Source organism: Microcaecilia unicolor, chromosome 10 (genome assembly GCF_901765095.1).
Source record: "Microcaecilia unicolor chromosome 10, aMicUni1.1, whole genome shotgun sequence".
Lineage (NCBI taxonomy): Eukaryota > Metazoa > Chordata > Amphibia > Gymnophiona > Siphonopidae > Microcaecilia > Microcaecilia unicolor.
The window spans coordinates 168,579,986-168,597,961 of record NC_044040.1 but is presented as its reverse complement, the minus strand read 5'-3'; the positions used below and the strand labels follow the sequence as shown (position 1 = coordinate 168,597,961).

Here is a 17,976-nt window from a genome sequence, read left to right as displayed (position 1 = left end):
AGCCTTGTAATGCAGGGTTAACAGCGTCTTCTCTTTAATCCCCCACTGGTTTCCCCTCCCCCCCAACCCCCCCCCCCCCCCCCCTGAAAGTATAGAAAGATTGCAGCTTCTGTACATAATTAGGAACATTACACAGGTAGGATTCTAAAATGGCTGACTTACACTTACACATGATGTCTTCCATGACAATTATAAACTGGATGCTACAATATACATGTGCATTCCTGCGTGTATTTTAGAAATATTCTAATTCAACAGGCTCCTTTCCTAAAATCCTACTGGAATTGTACTTGCACCGATCTGGATGTAACAACAGAAGGGCTTATTTCCAAAACCCTCTAAGTCCAAAGCAACTAGTGGGTTTTGGAAATAAGTCCTTCAGTTCCATTTCTGTTTTTTTTTTATTTTTATTTTATTTTATTTTATCATTTTGGACTAAGCATGAAAGTTTATTAATAGTATTTTGATAACTGGGGCATAATTGTACAACCTGTCTTCATGGTGATTGCTTAACTCTTTACTTCACTTTGTGGTGAGTTCATCTAAGTCACAGTGAACCTTGGTCTCCTTTAGCTTGCCAGGTGATAGAAGGAAGAGTGTCTCCTGTAGACAGTTTTATAGCAAATGTATTTTACATGAATGAGGAAATAAATTATAATAGTCACTGAACTAACTGCTTCTGAGGCAACAATTCAGACAGTGAATTCACAAGCTAGCATCACTGTAGTAAAACTCACAGTGTTAGCTCATTTTCTTAACAAAACCTTTCCTTTGCTATATTATGTTTACGTGCTTCATGAAAACTGAAATCACAAGGTGCTTGCAATGAACATTATTTCTTTCTATTATTCTAGTGTCAGATTTTTGTTGATGTACAAAAACGTAACATCCTTTTATTTTGTAAAGAAGCCCTAATCTAGGGAGATAAAATAAATAATGACAAAACTATTGATATTACGTATAAAATAGTTAATAAAACAGTAATTACATTAGATAGCAAATATGTTTTCATAAATGTGAGCTATATATTTTTATAATGTACTTCGCTATTGGTTCATAAAGTCATTAAATATTTACATTTACATATAGATTACAGCAAAAAAAATCCGTAATAAATATTTGTGTCTTCATTCTGTGAGCAATATTTGCTTTCTTTGATTCGTTCCAACTTAGAGACAGACCAGTGTTATGTTTTTCTAGCTTAGCTTTGCTAGAGCTATCACCCTAGTCATATAATTAAACAGTTATGTCTACCTGTATAATCGAAACCTTACAACCATGTAATTTGATCCTCGTTTCAAAGTCCTCTCATATGGCGGTATCCAGAAAACAGTTTGTTGCTTGGAGCAAGGAGTAGGGCTGTGTTTCTTGGACCCTGTATTTTTGTTCCAGCTTGGCAGGATAGGCATGCTCTCCTGCTTGCAAAGTCCTTTTTCTGTTTTTTGACGGGCCTTGATTTCTATGCACAAACTACGCTTTTTCTCGATTGTCTCCATCATCGTGTGGTCTCCATACAGCCACTGCATACCTGTCACCTGGCAAAAGAAAATGGAAGATGCACTTTAGCAGAGAGTTGCTTCCTTTCGGGTCTGTTAAGAAACGCAACAAGAGCCAATATTCAAAAACATGTACCCGGTTAATTACGCCTGCTGTCTGGATAGATGCAATTGACTGGGATACTCAGTGGCACTATCCGGATATTGTCTCTGAATATTCTTACAGACCGCCTTTGCACTATACCTCGGATTCTATATAGCATGCCTAGAGATTGGCGCCAAAATCGGCGCAGATTCTATAACAATGTGCGTAACTTAACAAGCTAATGAGCGCTGATAATAGCACTTAACAAGCAATAATGAGCACTAATTGGCACTGATTAGAATTTAGGTGCACAACTCGTTAAGCGTATGCAGGCAAAAAGGGGCGTGGTTATAGGTGGGGAAATAGGCATTTCATGGGCGTTCCAAAATGTACATGCCCAGTTATAGAATATGGCCCAGTGCGCCTAAATCTACGTGCTGGGATTTACACTACATTTCCATTGCTGTAAATGGATGCATGTAGGTTTTGGCGCTGAAATATAAGACTAAGCATATTCTATAACTGGCATCTAAATCTAGGTTCTAATTACAGAATGCACTTTGTCGGCACTGATTTTAGCGGCAATGTTTTAGGCATCATACATAGAACCTCCCCCTACATTAGTACTGGGGTGGAGCGTGGGGCAGATCCAGGGTGGTTTGGGGACGTTATCTGACTATTCACAATATTCAATCTGCTATCCAGATGACTTTACTCTGATACCATAGGACATAAGTTATCTGAATAATTTATCCAGCAGGAGGAATAAATATTACACCACTCAGATAAGTCCTGACACAGACCATCGTATCCAGATATTCAGCTCTTGACACTACCAGAGAGTGGTGTTCAATATCAAAATACATATTGACTGCTGTAGCTGGTGTTTACAAAAAAATGATGATCACGGTGGCATCAGAACAAAAGAGCTAGCATCTTGCATTGCACCATGGGATAACAATTCTTTTTGAGTGACATATTTCATTTCAGTGTTTCTCAAAACAAGGTTCTCAAATAATGACTGCTTGCCTTTCACATTGCCTGTATATCTCCACTACGATTTCTATAGCATGTGATTGGGTACTATTGTTTTACTTTTTTTCCTGCTTAATCTGCACACTATGACTAGAATAATTCAGAGAGAGAGAGAGACGAGAGGAGAGAGAGAGGAGCGAGAGGGAGAGAGAGCGAGAGGGAGAGAGAGAGAGAGAGAGTAGCAGAGAGTAATGCAATGAGGACTCAATGTATAATATAGAGACAGGCATTTTGCAGAATGGAAGGATTTGATTCCCATAAACAGAAGGGAATTTTAAGACAGTCCATGAAACACACACAACTAATTAAGTTTTCAGGATATTCACAACAATTATGGAGGAAATAGATTTGCAGACACTGTCTCCATTGTATATAAATCTCTCCTGCATATTCATTATGAATATCCTGAAAACCTGACTGGTTGGAGCTTGGATGTCAGAATGAACAATACCATTATTTAGCACAAAAGAATTAAAAAAAAAAAAAAAAACAGAAACAGTTTAATCAAGATGGCAGACCCACTGTTTTGGGGACTCTGGAGCCCTTTTACTAAGGCATGACTAAAAGTGGCCTGTGCTGGTATAGCCATGTATTTTGGACGCGCACAGGCCCATTTGCTCAGTGCACTTGGAAAAAAGGCATTTTTTTGTGTGCCGGAAAATGGACGTGTGACAAAATTATAACCAGCGTGCGTCCATTTTTGGGCTGAGACCTTACCATCACCCATTGACTTAGTGGTAAGGACTCATGTGCTAAATGGGCTGTAAGCGGCCAGTGTGTGTAAACTGCCGATTATCGTCGGATGAGCACCATGCAGTAGAAAATATTTTCTACTGCATGTTTTGGGCACGCATCAAAACTGGAATTACCGCTTGGGGCATGCGGTGATCAGGTGGTAGTGCCAATTTGACACGTGCTGAACATGCGTAGACACCTACGTGCCTTTGTAAAATAGCATTGGAGACAATGCGCCATTTTGAAATTGATTGACTCCAGTTTCAGCTTACTCTTATCACCGGGGTTCCTGAAGAAGATGACGAAATGGAGCTCTGTAGAACCATTGGTTGGAGAGTTTTGCATATCAATCTTTTGAACTTTCAGATAAGTGATTTTGACTTATCATCATTGAATGACTATTATGTTACACTGTATTCGTATTATTTTTCGAGTCATTTTTAGTTTGCTTGTTTTTTGGGGACATTTTTTCTATTTGGGGATGTTTTCACTGATTTCACATTTGCACACATATGGAAAGGTGAACTTAAGGATGTATCTGGGCACCAAAATACAGCATGAAATTGATGGCTCAAAGTTCTTGTTGCCTTAGAGGGGCATAATCGAACAAAAGCGTCTATCTCCATGGGCGTTTATCTCCGAGAACGGGTCCGTGAAGGGGCGGACCGAACCGTATTTTCAAAAAAAATAGACGTCCATGTTTTATTCGACAATTTGTGAGCTGGGCGTTTTTGCTTTTCAGTGATAATGGAAAATGAAAGCGCCCGGCTCAAAAACAAATAAATCCAAGGCATTTGTTCGTGGGAGGGGCCAGGATTCGTAGTGCACTGGTCCCCCTCACATGCCAGGACACCAACCGCGCACCCTAGGGGGCACTTTTACAAAAACAAAAAAAAAAAGGTAAAAGAGCTCCCAGGTGCATAGCACCCTTCCCTTGTGTGTTGAGCCCCCCAAATCCCCCTCAAAACCCACTGCCACAAGTCTACACCATTACTATAGCCCTAAGGGGTGAAGGGGGCACCTACATGTGGGTACAGTGGGTTTGGGGGGTTGGATGACTAAGCATTAAGCAGCACAATTGTAATAGGTAGGGGGGGGATGGGCCTGGGTCCACCTGCCTGAAGTCCACTGCACCAGGGACCTGCATACTGCTGCCAGGGAGGTGGGTATGACATTTGAGGGTGAAAATAAAAAGTTGTGAAACATCATTTTTTGTGGTGGGAGGGGGTTAGTGACCACTGAGGGAGTCAGGGGAGGTCATCCCCGATTCCCTCTGGTGGTAATCTGGTCATTTAGGGCACTTTTTGGGGCCTTATTCGTGAAAAAACAGGGTCCAGAAAAAGTGCCCTAAATTCTAGCTACAAACACATACTTTTTTTTCCACTATCGGCGAAAGGCGCCCATCTCTGTTCGGGTGATAAACATGCCCCAGTCCCGCCTTCACCACGCCTCCGACACGCCCCCGTCAACTTTGTACGCTTCCGCAATGAAGTGCAGTTGAAAACATCCAAGTTCGGCTTTCGATTATACCCTGTTATTCGTTTTTATGAGATAAATGTCCATCTCCCGATTTAGGTCGGAACTTGGGCGTTTTTCTCGTTCGATTATAAGCAGGATAGTAAGCTTTAGACGCTGGGTGCGTCATAGCTTAGATAACTGAGAGTCACCATCTTCTTCACATTATATTATATTTTAATTGTAATTGTATTTTCATCCCTATTTTGTTTGTGGGATATTTTCCATTTGCTATAGTTTATGTATTCCCTTACTTTGGTTTTGGTTTTTTGAATTTATCATTCATTAGAAGTAACATGGAAAATGTCAACAATATTTCCCATGTCATTTCACATTGTTCGTAACCTAAAACAGGTAAAACCTTGAAATTTGGTGGGGTTTCCTGTGCCTGTAATAGTTCACACAATTGCTCAATAGTGCATATTGTTGTGAGGTAGTGTTTAGCAGGCACCTATTGCTAAAAAGGTGGCTGTTGAAGTCTCCAGTGGATGCCTATTGAAGAATACTGTATATTATTAAGCGATTGAATGCACTGTTGATGATAGTGTGCATTATTAACAAAATTGCCCAGAAACAATAAAAACTGAAATAAATAATAATAGCAAATCAACAAGAACAAAAATACCATCTTCAAATGGTATGAAAAACTAAATAAAATGAAATCTTTTTGTTTGTACACCTCTAGTATTTATTCAATCTGAGAAGACCAAATCAGAGCGTATATGCGGTGCTCCTTTCCTCCTACTGAGCCATTTGGGTGAAAGAAGGGTAGATAACATTGGCCTACATGGGAGAAGGATGATTGGATCATAAAGAGATGAAAGAAATATAGAACTAAATCCCAGCCCCCCAAGAGTGCCTGTGTCCAGGAATTTCTTGGCTTTTGATGTCTTCTGTTGTGAGATACTAAGCTAAGAGGTATAGTTATTAACGTGGGCTACTGTTAAGATATGTTATTTTACTACTAACTCATGCTATTTTATGCAATGAGACCTAGGGGGCCTAAATAAGACTACCATCAGGCTACCGCTCACCCCTTGCAGTAATTTTACATTTGATGCAAGCTTATAATGCCTGGATCATTTATTTATTTATTTCCTCCCACACATGTTGTTTTCAGCGGTAATCAGCAGTTGGTGTGCAGTGACCGGTCACTGGATGTGTAGAGCATGAGCCCTTACCGCTAGATCAGTGAGTGGTGTTAAAGGGCTCAGGCTAGTTTTGGACGTGCGCCAGTTTCAGTTTTACCGCATGCCCTTTTCATGTCCCATTAAAAAAGCCCTTTTTTGCAGATGCAGTAAAAACTGGCCCGGCGAGCACTCAATACACGCGCATACACTACCATGGCTTAGTTAAAGGACCCCCTAGTTACTAATAACTGGGATTAACAGTAAAATAATATGTCTTAATGGTAGCCCATGTTGATAACTTCCTCCCTAAGATGCTTATTTTAGAAGCACTGATCGGGTTTTAGATGTCCATAAACTGGCATTTCGATATCCATATTGCATGGATGTCTAAATCCCAATTTTACAAAGCCTGGATGTGGACATCTAAAACTGAAGAATGTCCATATGACAAGAGGCCATGGACTGGGTGTGTTTTGGGCAAGACTAAAGTGAGCTCAAATTATAGACATCTATTCCCCATTTCAAAAAGGGTTATGTCTACATCCAAACAGATGGACATCAGCATTAGCTTGGGACATCTGGGTGTCAGAAAAATGCTCCCATTGAATAATGTTCCACTGAAGGGATTAAGGGAGGTCACACCTTAATTCTCCAGTGGTAGGATACATTACATTACAATATTTGATGACACGCCTCACCCAGAAAGTTTGAGGTGAGGTACAGAAACAATAATTTGCCTATCATACACCCTAATCACAGGCGCAATATTAATCTAAACCCCCCTTGAAAGCACTACCGCCAGGATAACGAGTGCGGCTGGTGGTAATTATGAGTTTGGTATGTGCCAAATCCATAGGCGGTCGGTGGCCCAACTGTTTGGGGAGGCTAAAGGGGGCGGGGTTAGGGGTGGGGCCAGGGGTGGAGCTTAAATCCATAATTGTCTGATCACACACAGAAAAAAAAAAAATAAATGTCACAATTAATACCTTTTATTAAATTTAGATATTAGTTATGTATCATATGTCAAAGAATAAAGTGGTTGCTCAAAGCATATACTAACCACATTCGCTCAACTGCAAAACACTATGCACAACTTTGTGCAAAAACACACTCTGAACCTTACTGTACCATAAATATTACACTGGGCAGAACCTAATACACCAATATACCACCCATACGGAAAATGCAGACCGTCAACAATATTGAAACAAGGGATCATAATATCACAATTCTCATGTAGAGCCACAAAACATCCTAATTCATGTTTAATGTGGGATAAAATGTCATAAATAAGTAAATAAACTTTTAATGTTGAACACCTAATTCTCAAAGTGGACATATTCCAAACACTATAATGAAAATAAAATGATCTTTTCTACCTTTGTTGTCTGGTGACTTTGTTTTTCTGATTGTGCTGGCCCAGTATCCAATTCTGCTGCTATCTGTCCTCTTAGCTCCATTTCCAGGGCTTCCTTTCCATTTATTTGTTTACTTTCCGCCTTTCTTCTTCATTTCTTGTCCTACATCCGTAAGTAAAAGCTGGGTCCTCCGCAAACTTGACTGTCCAGTGGATCCAGCTTTTGCCTATTTTCTTCATCCATGTGCAGTTTTTCTACTCTCTTCCTTTTCCGTCATCTCATCTCCTTCCTCACTCCACCCTCCCCTCCATCCACCCATGTCCAGCAACTCTGCTCTCCCCTTCATCCACCATGTGCAGCAACCCTCCTCTCCCCTTCCCTCCATCCACCCATGTCCAGCAACCCTCCTCTCCCCTGCCCTCTCCTCTCCCCTTCATCCACCATGTGCAGCAACACTCCTCTCCCCTCCCCTCCATCCACCCATGTCCAGCAACCCTCCTCTCCCCATGTCCAGCAACCCTCCTCTCCCCTGCCCTCTCCTCTCCCCTTCTTCCACCATGTGCAGCAACCCTCCTCTCCCCTTCCCTCCATCCACCCATGTCCAGCTACCCTCCTCTCCCCTGCCCTCTCCTCTCCCCTTCATCCACCATGTGCAGCAACCCTCCTCTCCTGTCTGCCCTCGTTTCCTTCCTGCCCCCCCGCCATACCTTTAAATATTATATTTTTGCTGGAGTCGCGGGCAGCGCCGGCATTGAAGGCATCAGCAGGCTCATCGCGCTTCCAGCAGCCTTCCCTCGCAAGTCGGATGATGGCTCCGCCCTCTTCTGACGTATTTCCTGTTTCTACGAGGGCGGAGCCATCATCCGACTTGCGAGGGAAGGCTGCTGGAAGCGCGATGAGCCTGCTGATGCCTTCAATGCTGGCGCTGCCCGCGACTCCAGCAAAATATAATATTTAAAGGTATGGTGGCGGCGGGGGGGGGGGGGGCAGGGCAGTGGCGGGCTGGGGAGGCTTAGCCTCCCCAAGCCTCTTATAAGGGGCGCCTATGTCCAAATCCCGTAGTAGAAAATATTTTTCTATTTTCTACCGCAGGGGCGTTCCTGGTGGTAATCAGCAGTGCGGCCACGTTGGCGCATGATGCATGGTTACTGAGTGTGTAGCGCCATAAATAGATGCACACTAGTTTTCAAAAATGGCGTTTTCCCCAGCAGCAGTAAAAAGTGGCCCAGTGCATGCCTACATTATCGCAGGCCACTTTTTACCATTGCTTTGTAAAAGGACCACTAAATGAACTATAGAAATGTAGATGTCCCCCGTGAAAGCAAAACTAGCAAAGAATATTGGGCTCTGTGACAATTTTGGGAAAAATGAACACTTAGGTTTCTAAAATGACTCACACAGACATTTATGTTGCTGCACATAAATGTCTATGTTACCATTTCATAAGGCATTCATGTGCTCCCACATAGACATTCATGTACCTGTTTAGACATCTATTTTTCTAAAATGGATGTCCATGCTGCTTGTAACCAGTGCACAGACATCCATTTCTCTATTTATTTTTGAATAGACTCTTTCGGTGGCGTAGCCAGGCCCACCCATTCTTGCTTCAGACCCACCCAGCAGCGGCACCCAACATCAACATCTCTCCTCCTTTGCGCCATCCTGGCATCTACCTGCCCATCGCTGAACCCCGTCCCTTCCTGGTGTGCCTTAAAGGCGTCCCCAGAACCTGCAGTAATTCAATTCACCGGGGTCAAGCTGGTTTTATTAAAGGTTGCAATGGTTCAGGTAACACTCGATTGTTTTGCCACAATCAATAACCTCCCCTATTCTAGATGCAGAAAAGGCCTTTGATCGGGTAGAGTGGAATTATTTGTTATTTGTTTTGTGTCAATATGGTTTTCCTGAATACTTCATTGATGCAGTAAAATTATTGTATTCCTCTCCTACAGCAAACATTGTAGCAAATTTTGTTCCTCCTCTTTTTTTTTTTTTTACAAAGATGCACCTGGCAAGGTTGCCCTATGACCCCCTTATTATTTAACAATCAGTCAGTCTGGGATTAATTTGGCTGGGAATCCTATAAAATTATCAGCATATGCCAACGATGCGCTCTTATATCTTTCAAATCCTCATCAGTCACTCACAGAGTTAATCAATATAATGAACATTTTTTTAACCTCTTCTGGCAACAAGGTTAACTGGGGGAAAAAACCAAACATGCCCCTCAATGATCAATGCATTCCATTTACTATACCACAATTAAATTTGCAATGGATTACTACTACTACTACTACTACTACTTAACATTTCTAAAGCGCTACCAGGGTTACGCAGCGCTGTACAATTTAACATAGAGGGACAGTCCCTGCTCAAAGAGCTTACAATCTAAAAGACAAGTGAACGATCAGTCCGATAGGGGCAGTCAAATTGGGGCCATCTGGATTTGCTGAACGGTAGGAGTTAGGTGCCGAACGCAGCATTGAAGAGGTGGGTTTTAAGCAAAGACTTGAAGATGGGCAGGGAGGGGGCTTGGCGTATGGGCTCAGGAAGGTTGTTCCAAGCATAGGGTGAGGCGAGGCAGAATGAGCGGAGCCTGGAGTTGGCAGTGGTGGAGAAGGATTACATCGGAAATATCTAGGGACATTTTTTATAGAGACCTCATGATATAATCTATACTTAATTTAACCAAGATATCTCAATAGGTTAAAACTCTCCTCCAATCATGGTCTCCCCTTTACCTATCCTGGTGGTGGGAGGCTTGATACCATTAAAATGATGGATATTCCTAAAACAACATATATTCTAAATATGTTTCCTATTCTTTTTCCAAAGAAATGTTATCACTCCATGGAGAGCTTGTTGGTAAAATTTTTATAGTCTAATAAATCTGCTAGAATAGCCCTTAACAAACTAAAGGGTCCTTTTACTAAGTGGCAGGAAAAAGCAGCCTGCAGTAGTGTGGGTTCATGTTTTGGGCGCACGCTGGGCCATTTTTAACTGTGTCTGGTAAAAAGGGCTTTTTTTAATGGGCCAGGAAATGGGTGCATGCTGAAATTAAAACTAGCGTGCGCTTATTTACGGCCTGAGCCATAAGCGGTAAGAGCTCATGCATTACCCTTGTGGTAACCATGCAGAGCACGCCAACTGCTGATTACCACCGGGAATGTCCCCATGGTAGAAAATAGAAAATTATCTTCTCCAGGGGTTTTGGCGCACGTCAAACTCAGAATTACCACCAGTTGCATGTGTTAGCCCAGCGATAGTGCCGATTAGGTATGTGCTACCCATGCGATAGCCCTCCCACTCCTTAGTATAAGGGCCCCTAAAGCTGACCAAGTTAGATGATGGAGTTAACTTCCTGGATTTATTGAGTTATCATAAGGCATTTATTTTAAGACAAGTTGCAACTTGGATGTCTTTACCAATATCCAATTATACTTCTAGATGGCTGCAGGTTGATGCAGCTGCATTACATCCTTATCCTCCTGATGAACTATTAGGTGTTACATTACCTTCACAAGTTTTGCATAAACCCATAATATTTCATTCTATTAAACTTTTGTCTTCAACTGAAAGAGAGCTACATTACTCATGGTTAAATACATATTATACTCATATTTGGAATAATAATAAGATTAGAATTGATTTAAAAAAAAGTTGTTCACTGGCCTTCTTAGTATAGATCCGGTATATGGGATTTAAAATCACTATTGAATGATAGCAGATCTTCTTGGTTAACCTTTTCAGAATTGCAAGTTAAGTTTCATTTAGCTGACTCTCAATTTCTCAGAAGGTTACAATTGAAATCAGCAGTGAAAAAAGGTATTAATCTTTCTTCTTTAAATTATAATGTACTTTCTTTATTGTCAATTTGTCATCTTTTCCTTACTGCAGGTCATATGGCGTCCAAATTTTACCTTATTCTTAAACAACTTTCTCCTAATAGTGTAATGTCCTTAAAAAATACATGGGAAAGCAATTTAAATTGTAATATCCTTAACGTGGAATGGAAGTCCTTTTGGTATAATACATTTCATACATCTCATTCAACCTCAATTTCTCAATCCTTATTTTTTATTCATCATAGGGCCAATTGGACTCCATTAAAATCTCATTCTATTGATTCCAATATATCTAAAGTGCTGGACCTGCACTGAAGCAATTGTTAATATTGTTAATATTAAACATTTACTATTGGACTGCAAATTTGTAAAAGCTTTCTGGAATGGCATATGGGCTACTATCACATGAGCTATTTTTCATTAAGATATACCAATTAGCTATAAAATAAAAGATTCTGCAATTCAACATTTTTTTTCCTCTGAGGATTCCTCAATTTTTGTTTCACTTGCTATTAAGATCAATGTTACACACTGGAAAGACTTGAAGGCAGCTGTGTATGACAAACGGTGGAATCTGATTTTACAAACCTACAAATTTGAGGCATATCTAGCGAACTGACAGAATAGATTACATTCTTTCTCTAATAAATGGCATTCTCTTAAAACTTATGTAGACCATTCTTATTCTACATTTCACCAGTGAATTGATGGTGTTTGTTATATTTGATGTTTGTTCTCTCTGACAATCGTAACTGTTTTATACTGGTTCATTTTCTTGATGTATTCTCATTAGTATGATATCAAGAAACAATATTGTACATGATTGATTATATGTTTTATATTCATTTTGCTTATGCAACCTTGATATGACTATTCTCTATAAACTAAAGACTTAAAAAAATGTTGGTTTATGTTTGCCAGAAATTATCTTCTCTAAAAGTGACAATATTTTTACAATGGTAACTAAGTAATACAAATCGTTTAATCGGTTTGTCAGTACTTGATATTTACCATCACAATATAATAGAAAAGCTGGTGGCAATTCCTAGTTGAACAGATTTATTGAGGAATAAACATTTGAGGACAAGAATCCAACCTTGGTCAGATGCATCTGATGAAGTGACCTCTTGTTCTCTGAAGCTCACGCCTCAATAAATCTGTTAGTCTATAAAGTGCCACTAGCCTCACACTGCTAGCCCTCTGAAAGTTTTAGGACCATAAAAAGTGAGGAAATGCCTTTAACAGTTTTAAAGCATCTGAACGTTAATAAACTTTGTTTTTCTCAAGCCTGCCTTACTTGGAAACCATAACAATGTCTTAGAAGAAATAAGACCAGAGAAAAAGGAACATCCATTTATTTTAAGGGTCAGTTTGAGCATTACAAATATACAATTTCTGGTGCCTTCTTTATCACATTTTGTTTGATGATATTAATATGGGATTACTATTATAGAACTAATGTAGTTTTTTACTTTGTTACTTAAACAGTGAGATTAGCTTTTTGCTCTCTTCTTTTAAATATAATAGATTTCAATTTAGAGGCTTTCATTCCCTCTCCCCCTTTTATAACATTTTTGAGCTTTGTATCAATTTTTTGTCCCCCTCCCTTTTTTATAGGACAAGTTTGAAATATTAGAAGCCCTATATAAACCCTATTGGCAGGAGCTTGACTCTCAGCTGGAAAAGAACACATGTTGGTCTTAGGCAGGGATGATAGGTGCAGCTGCAATCCTAGGGGCCCTACAGCCCCAGCATTTCCCCCTGTTTCAGAACCCCTCTGCCCCGTACCTTAACGTGCATCCCAATTTCTACATAGAGAATGTCGGACAGCAGCAATGATTTGCATAACCTGTTGGCCACTGGAGCCTGCTCTCTACTGCACCTCACCCCTTTTGATGTCACTTCTTCATTCCACAAGGGTGAGATGCTGCAGAGAACAGGCTTCAGGCTTGGTGGCCGATAGGCTATGCAAATTGCTGCTGCTGCTGCCCATCGCAGAAATGCAAATGTACGTTAAGGTATGGGGTAGGGTGGGGGTGCCAAGACAGAGGGACATGCTGTAGGAGTGAGATTATGGCAGAGTAGGTTAAGGGGGTGGGGGGCCCACAGAACTGGTCTGCACAGGGCCACACAATTGCTAAGATAAACCCTGAAAGGATACATCGGTCAGTATGTTTGCCTGTAAATCTTCTCTGTGCAGGATGTGTACTAGCAACAAGCAACTGAATCGAGCTGTGGGAAAGTATTTCAGAGTTTAACGTAAAAAAAATTGAAGGCATTTGAAACTTCTTGCCCAAGCAATGGCTTGCTCAACAACTGCATCCTGCAAGTGAATGATAGGCTTTGATTAATACTGTTTTTAGTCCCACAATAGAGCTGGGAAAAGGGATCATGATTGTCAATAGTGCAATGCATTAAGTTGCTTTATCATTTCCAAAGAGATTAATTTTAGCTCAGGGAAACAGTAGAAGAACTTGATGCTACTTACAATCATCGCTCTTAGATTTTTTCCAAGGAAGCAAAGCCAATTTGGCAGTGGAAAATGTTAGAAATATTTTTTCTTATAAATGTACATTTCTTTGTTTCATTAAACTGGGTCTCATAAATGGGGGTCTGTGAATTAAAAATGAAATATAGCCTTTATGCTACAGAGACTAATGTATTTATAGTAACATGCTACAATCATTTGTACTCTGAGAATCACCAAATTAATGCAAAGAAGACCTTTCAAAAATATATACATGCTGTATTATGAAATATTTTTTTTATCAGTACCTTTAAGTTTAGGTATGCTAAAATATACAGGGCAAAGTGCTCTTCTCAGTCTTCTAATATTGCATAGTTCATCAAATCTGGAATGCAATGAGAACTGTCATTCTTGATTGTGTTTATATAAGCCTAATACATATTATCTGGGGGTGGGGGGATTTTAGGGGGAATATATGAGGTCAATTATAAGTGGTGCAGCTGTCAGTTAACCTTAAATATAGAATTTGTTCAGTCAATATTCAGCCACCAGTTGAATGATATATGGATATTCAGCTCTGGACCTATCTAAGCACTGGCATGGAGTATCTGAGTACTAAGTTAACTAGATCGTTATCCAGTACCGCTGCTGAATAACAGCAGTGCCTAGGTAACTCCCAGTTAAATTGCTTTGAGTATTGATTGCTATGGGTCCGATATTCAGCCAGCAGTGATGAGCTTTTTGCTCGTTGCCGACGGTGTTATTCCCAGATATTGAAAGCTGTGACCTGTGTGACCTTTGGCTTTGAATATCTGGTTATTGTTAAGCCAACTAACACATAGCTGCTTAAATCGACATTCAGCATTTAAGCGGCCATGGGTTACCACATAAAAATAGGACAGACATTTATATGGTCCCATGTATGTGGTAAACCCGGCCGCTTAAGGGCTGCAGCTGATGTGTCTCATGTTTGTTTTTGCAGGTGGGGTTCAGGTGCCAGCGGTCCTTGTCAGCTGCAGATCTGTTTCACTATTGAAGAGAGAAAATCATGAAAGATAAGAAAAAATAGGAGGTAAACGTATTGGAGAGGTGGTAATTTTGATTTGTACTTGTTTCAAGAAAAACAAAAGTGTATTACTCATATTTCAACCAACTAGAATTGTGAATATTGTTATCTGCAATCATCCATTTCAACATTGTTGACTCCTGAAGCAGGTGCTCTTGCACCGAAACGCAGATCTACATTGAGTCCCATTTTAAGATTCTGTTTCGATAAACTTTTTAAATATACCCTCGTGTTGGAATTTGATTGGTCTTTCCCCACTTTTTCTTCTTCTTTTGTAGATATATGTTCAGCCACCTGAAATTTTTTTTAAAGCATCCATACCATTGGTGCCACCATCAACTATATGAGTGGTTTTCAAATATCAACCTTTCTGCCAAGTTAATGTACTGAATGATGCTACATTTTGGGCTTAATGCACTATTATACTGAATTTTAATTCATGGCAAGCCCAGAATTAATGCTGTATGAAGAAGGGGCGAGCTCCCAATTTTTTTTCACGTCTCATATCAACATTTGGAATAACACTTGGAGGGGCATAATAAAAAGGGGCACCCAAGTTTTCCTGAGGAAGTCCTCGCAGGACGTCCTGGTGAAGGGGCAGGGAAACCCGTATTATCGAAACAAGATGGGCGTCCATCTTTCATTTTGATAATACGGCCGGGGACGCCCAAATCACAAAATTTAGGTCAACCTTAGAGATGGTCGTCCGTAGAAATGGTCGTCCCCAATTTTCGGTGAAAATGGAAACCGAGGACGCCCATCTCAGAAACAACCAAATCCAAGCCATTTGGTCATGGGAGGAGCCAGCATCATAGTACACTGGTCCCCCTGACATGCCAAGACACCAACCGGGCACCCTAGGGGGCACTGCAGTGAACTTCACAAATTGCTCCCAGGTGCATAACTCCCTTACCTTGTGTGCTGAGCCCCCCCCCCCCCAAACCACTCCCCACAACTGTACACCACTACCATAGCCCTTATGGGTGAAGAGGGCACCCAGTAAAACTGTTCCAGGGACCTGCATACTGCTGTCATGGAGCTGGGTATGATATTTGAGGCTAGCATAGAGGCTGGAAAAAATATTTTAAAATTTTTTTGAGGGTGGGAGGGGGTTAGTGACCACTGGGGGAGTAAGGGGAGGTCATCCCCGATTCCCTCTGGTGGTCATCTGGTCATTTAGGGCACATTTTTGTGGCTTGGTCATAAGAAAAAAAGGACCAGGTAAAGCAGTGGTGTGCTGGTAAATGTTTAACAACAGGCTCTCTCCCCGGTCCCCCTCTGCGCCCCCCCCCCCCGTCCCCCTCTGCACCCCTCGTCCCCCTCTGCGCCCCCCCCCCCAGATTGCAGAGCTGGCTATAGCCGGGGAGAGAGCCTGGGGGGGGGGGGAACAATGCATTACTCCAGGAAAAAAAAATTAAATGATCCCAGGTTCCAATCTAATTCATGTTTAATGTGCGATAAAATGCCATAAATAAGTAAATAAATATAAACTTTTAATGTTGAGCACCTGATTCTCAAAGTGAACATATTCCAAACACTATAATGAAAATAAAATGATTTTTTTTCTACCTTTGTTGTCTGGTGACTGTTTTTCTGATCATGCTGGCCCAGTATCCGATTCTGCTGCTATCTGTCCTCTTAACTCCGTTTCCAGGGCTTCCTTTCCATTTATTTCTTTCCTTTCCTTTCCTCCTTTCTTCTTCATTTCTGGTCCTCAGCTTCTGCCTATTTTCTTCACCCATGTGCAGTTTTTCTCCTCTCTTTCTTTTCCCTCATCTCATCTCCTTCCTCACTCTTCCCTCCCCTCCATTCACGTTCAGCATTTCTTCTCTCTCCCCCCCTCTCCATCCACCCATATCCAGTGACCCTTCTCTCCCCCTGCCCTGCATGCACCCAGCGACCCTCCTCTCCCCTGCTCTCCATGCACCCATACCCAGTGACCCTCCATCCACCCATGTCCAGTGACCCTGCATGCACCCATGCCCAGCAACCCTCCTCTCCCCTGCCCTGCATGCACCCATACCCAGTGACCCTCCTTTCCCCTGCCCTCCATCCACCCATGTCCAGCAGTGACCCTCCTGCCTCCTCTCCCCTGCCCTGCATGCACCCATGTCCAGAAGTGACCCTCCTCTCCCCTGCCCTGCATGCACCCATGTCCAGTAGTGACCCTCCTGCCTCCTCTCCCCTGCCCTGCATGCACCCATGTCCAGAAGTGACCCTCCTCTCCCCTGCCCTGCATACACCCATACCCAGTGACCCTCCTCTCCCCTGCCCTCCATCCACCCATGTCCAGTAGTGACCCTCCTGCCTCCTCTCCCCTGCCCTGCATGCACCCAGCCAAACTCAGTGACCCTCCTTTCCCCCCCATCCACAAATGCCCAGCGACTCCCTTCTCTCCCCTGCCATCCCCTCCTGAGTTGTTGGCGAATTCTCCTCTCCGCTCCCTCCCTCCCGATCCCTCACGTCACCGACCCGACCTGTCTCTTCGCATTCTTCGGGGCAGGCAGTCTTGCCTGCCCGCTGCCAGAACTGACTCTCCCCCACTGGCGCTGCCGCTGCCGGCCGGTTCGCGCTTCAAAATGGCCGCCGAGACTTCAACAGAAGTCCCGCGAGGCCACCTCTGGAAGTCTCGGCGGCCATTTTTAAAGTGCGAACCGGCAGCGGCAGCGGGGAAGAGTCAGTTCTGGCAGCGGGTGCCCCGAAGAATGCGGAGAGTCAGGTCGGGTCGGTGACGTGAGGGATCGGGAGGGAGAGACAGGACCGGATCGGGAGGGAGGAGAAGAGCCGGCTCGCGTGTTTCAACAACCGGCTCGCAAGAGCCGAGCAAAGTTAACAACCGGCTCTTGCGAGCCGGTGCGAGCCGGCTCCAGCACACCACTGAGGTAAAGTCATCCAAATGTTCATCAGGGACGCCCTTCTTTTTTCCATTATCAGTCAAGGATGCCCATGTGTTAGGCATGCCCCAGTCCCGCCTTTGCTATGCCTCCGACATGCCCCCCTGAACTTTGGTTGTCCCCGCGATGGAAAACAGTTGAGGATGCCCAAAATCAGCTTTTGATTATGCCGATTTGGGCGACCCTGTGAGAAGGACGCCCTCCGATTTGTGTCAAAAATGGGCGTCCTCTTTCAAAAATAAGCCTGATAGTCTGATGGATTCTACATAGCGTGCCTAGAGATCCGTGCCGAAATCCAGGCATATTCTATAACAATGTGCGTAACTTATTTGGATTAACAAGCCAGT

General features: G+C 42.4%; 1 protein-coding gene across 1 annotated transcript in view; it reads right to left on the bottom strand.

Annotated features, from left to right (window-relative positions):
* Positions 1–522: 522 nt before the first annotated feature.
* NYAP2 (neuronal tyrosine-phosphorylated phosphoinositide-3-kinase adaptor 2) overlaps positions 523–17,976 on the bottom strand; it is a 284,755-nt gene continuing 267,301 nt past the window's right edge. The window contains exons 7-8 of the mRNA XM_030215654.1: positions 1,275–1,535; positions 523–603 (exon numbers count right to left, since the gene is read on the bottom strand). Coding sequence (XP_030071514.1) covers positions 523–603; positions 1,275–1,535 — 342 coding nt within the window. The remainder of the gene's footprint in view (positions 604–1,274; positions 1,536–17,976) is intronic.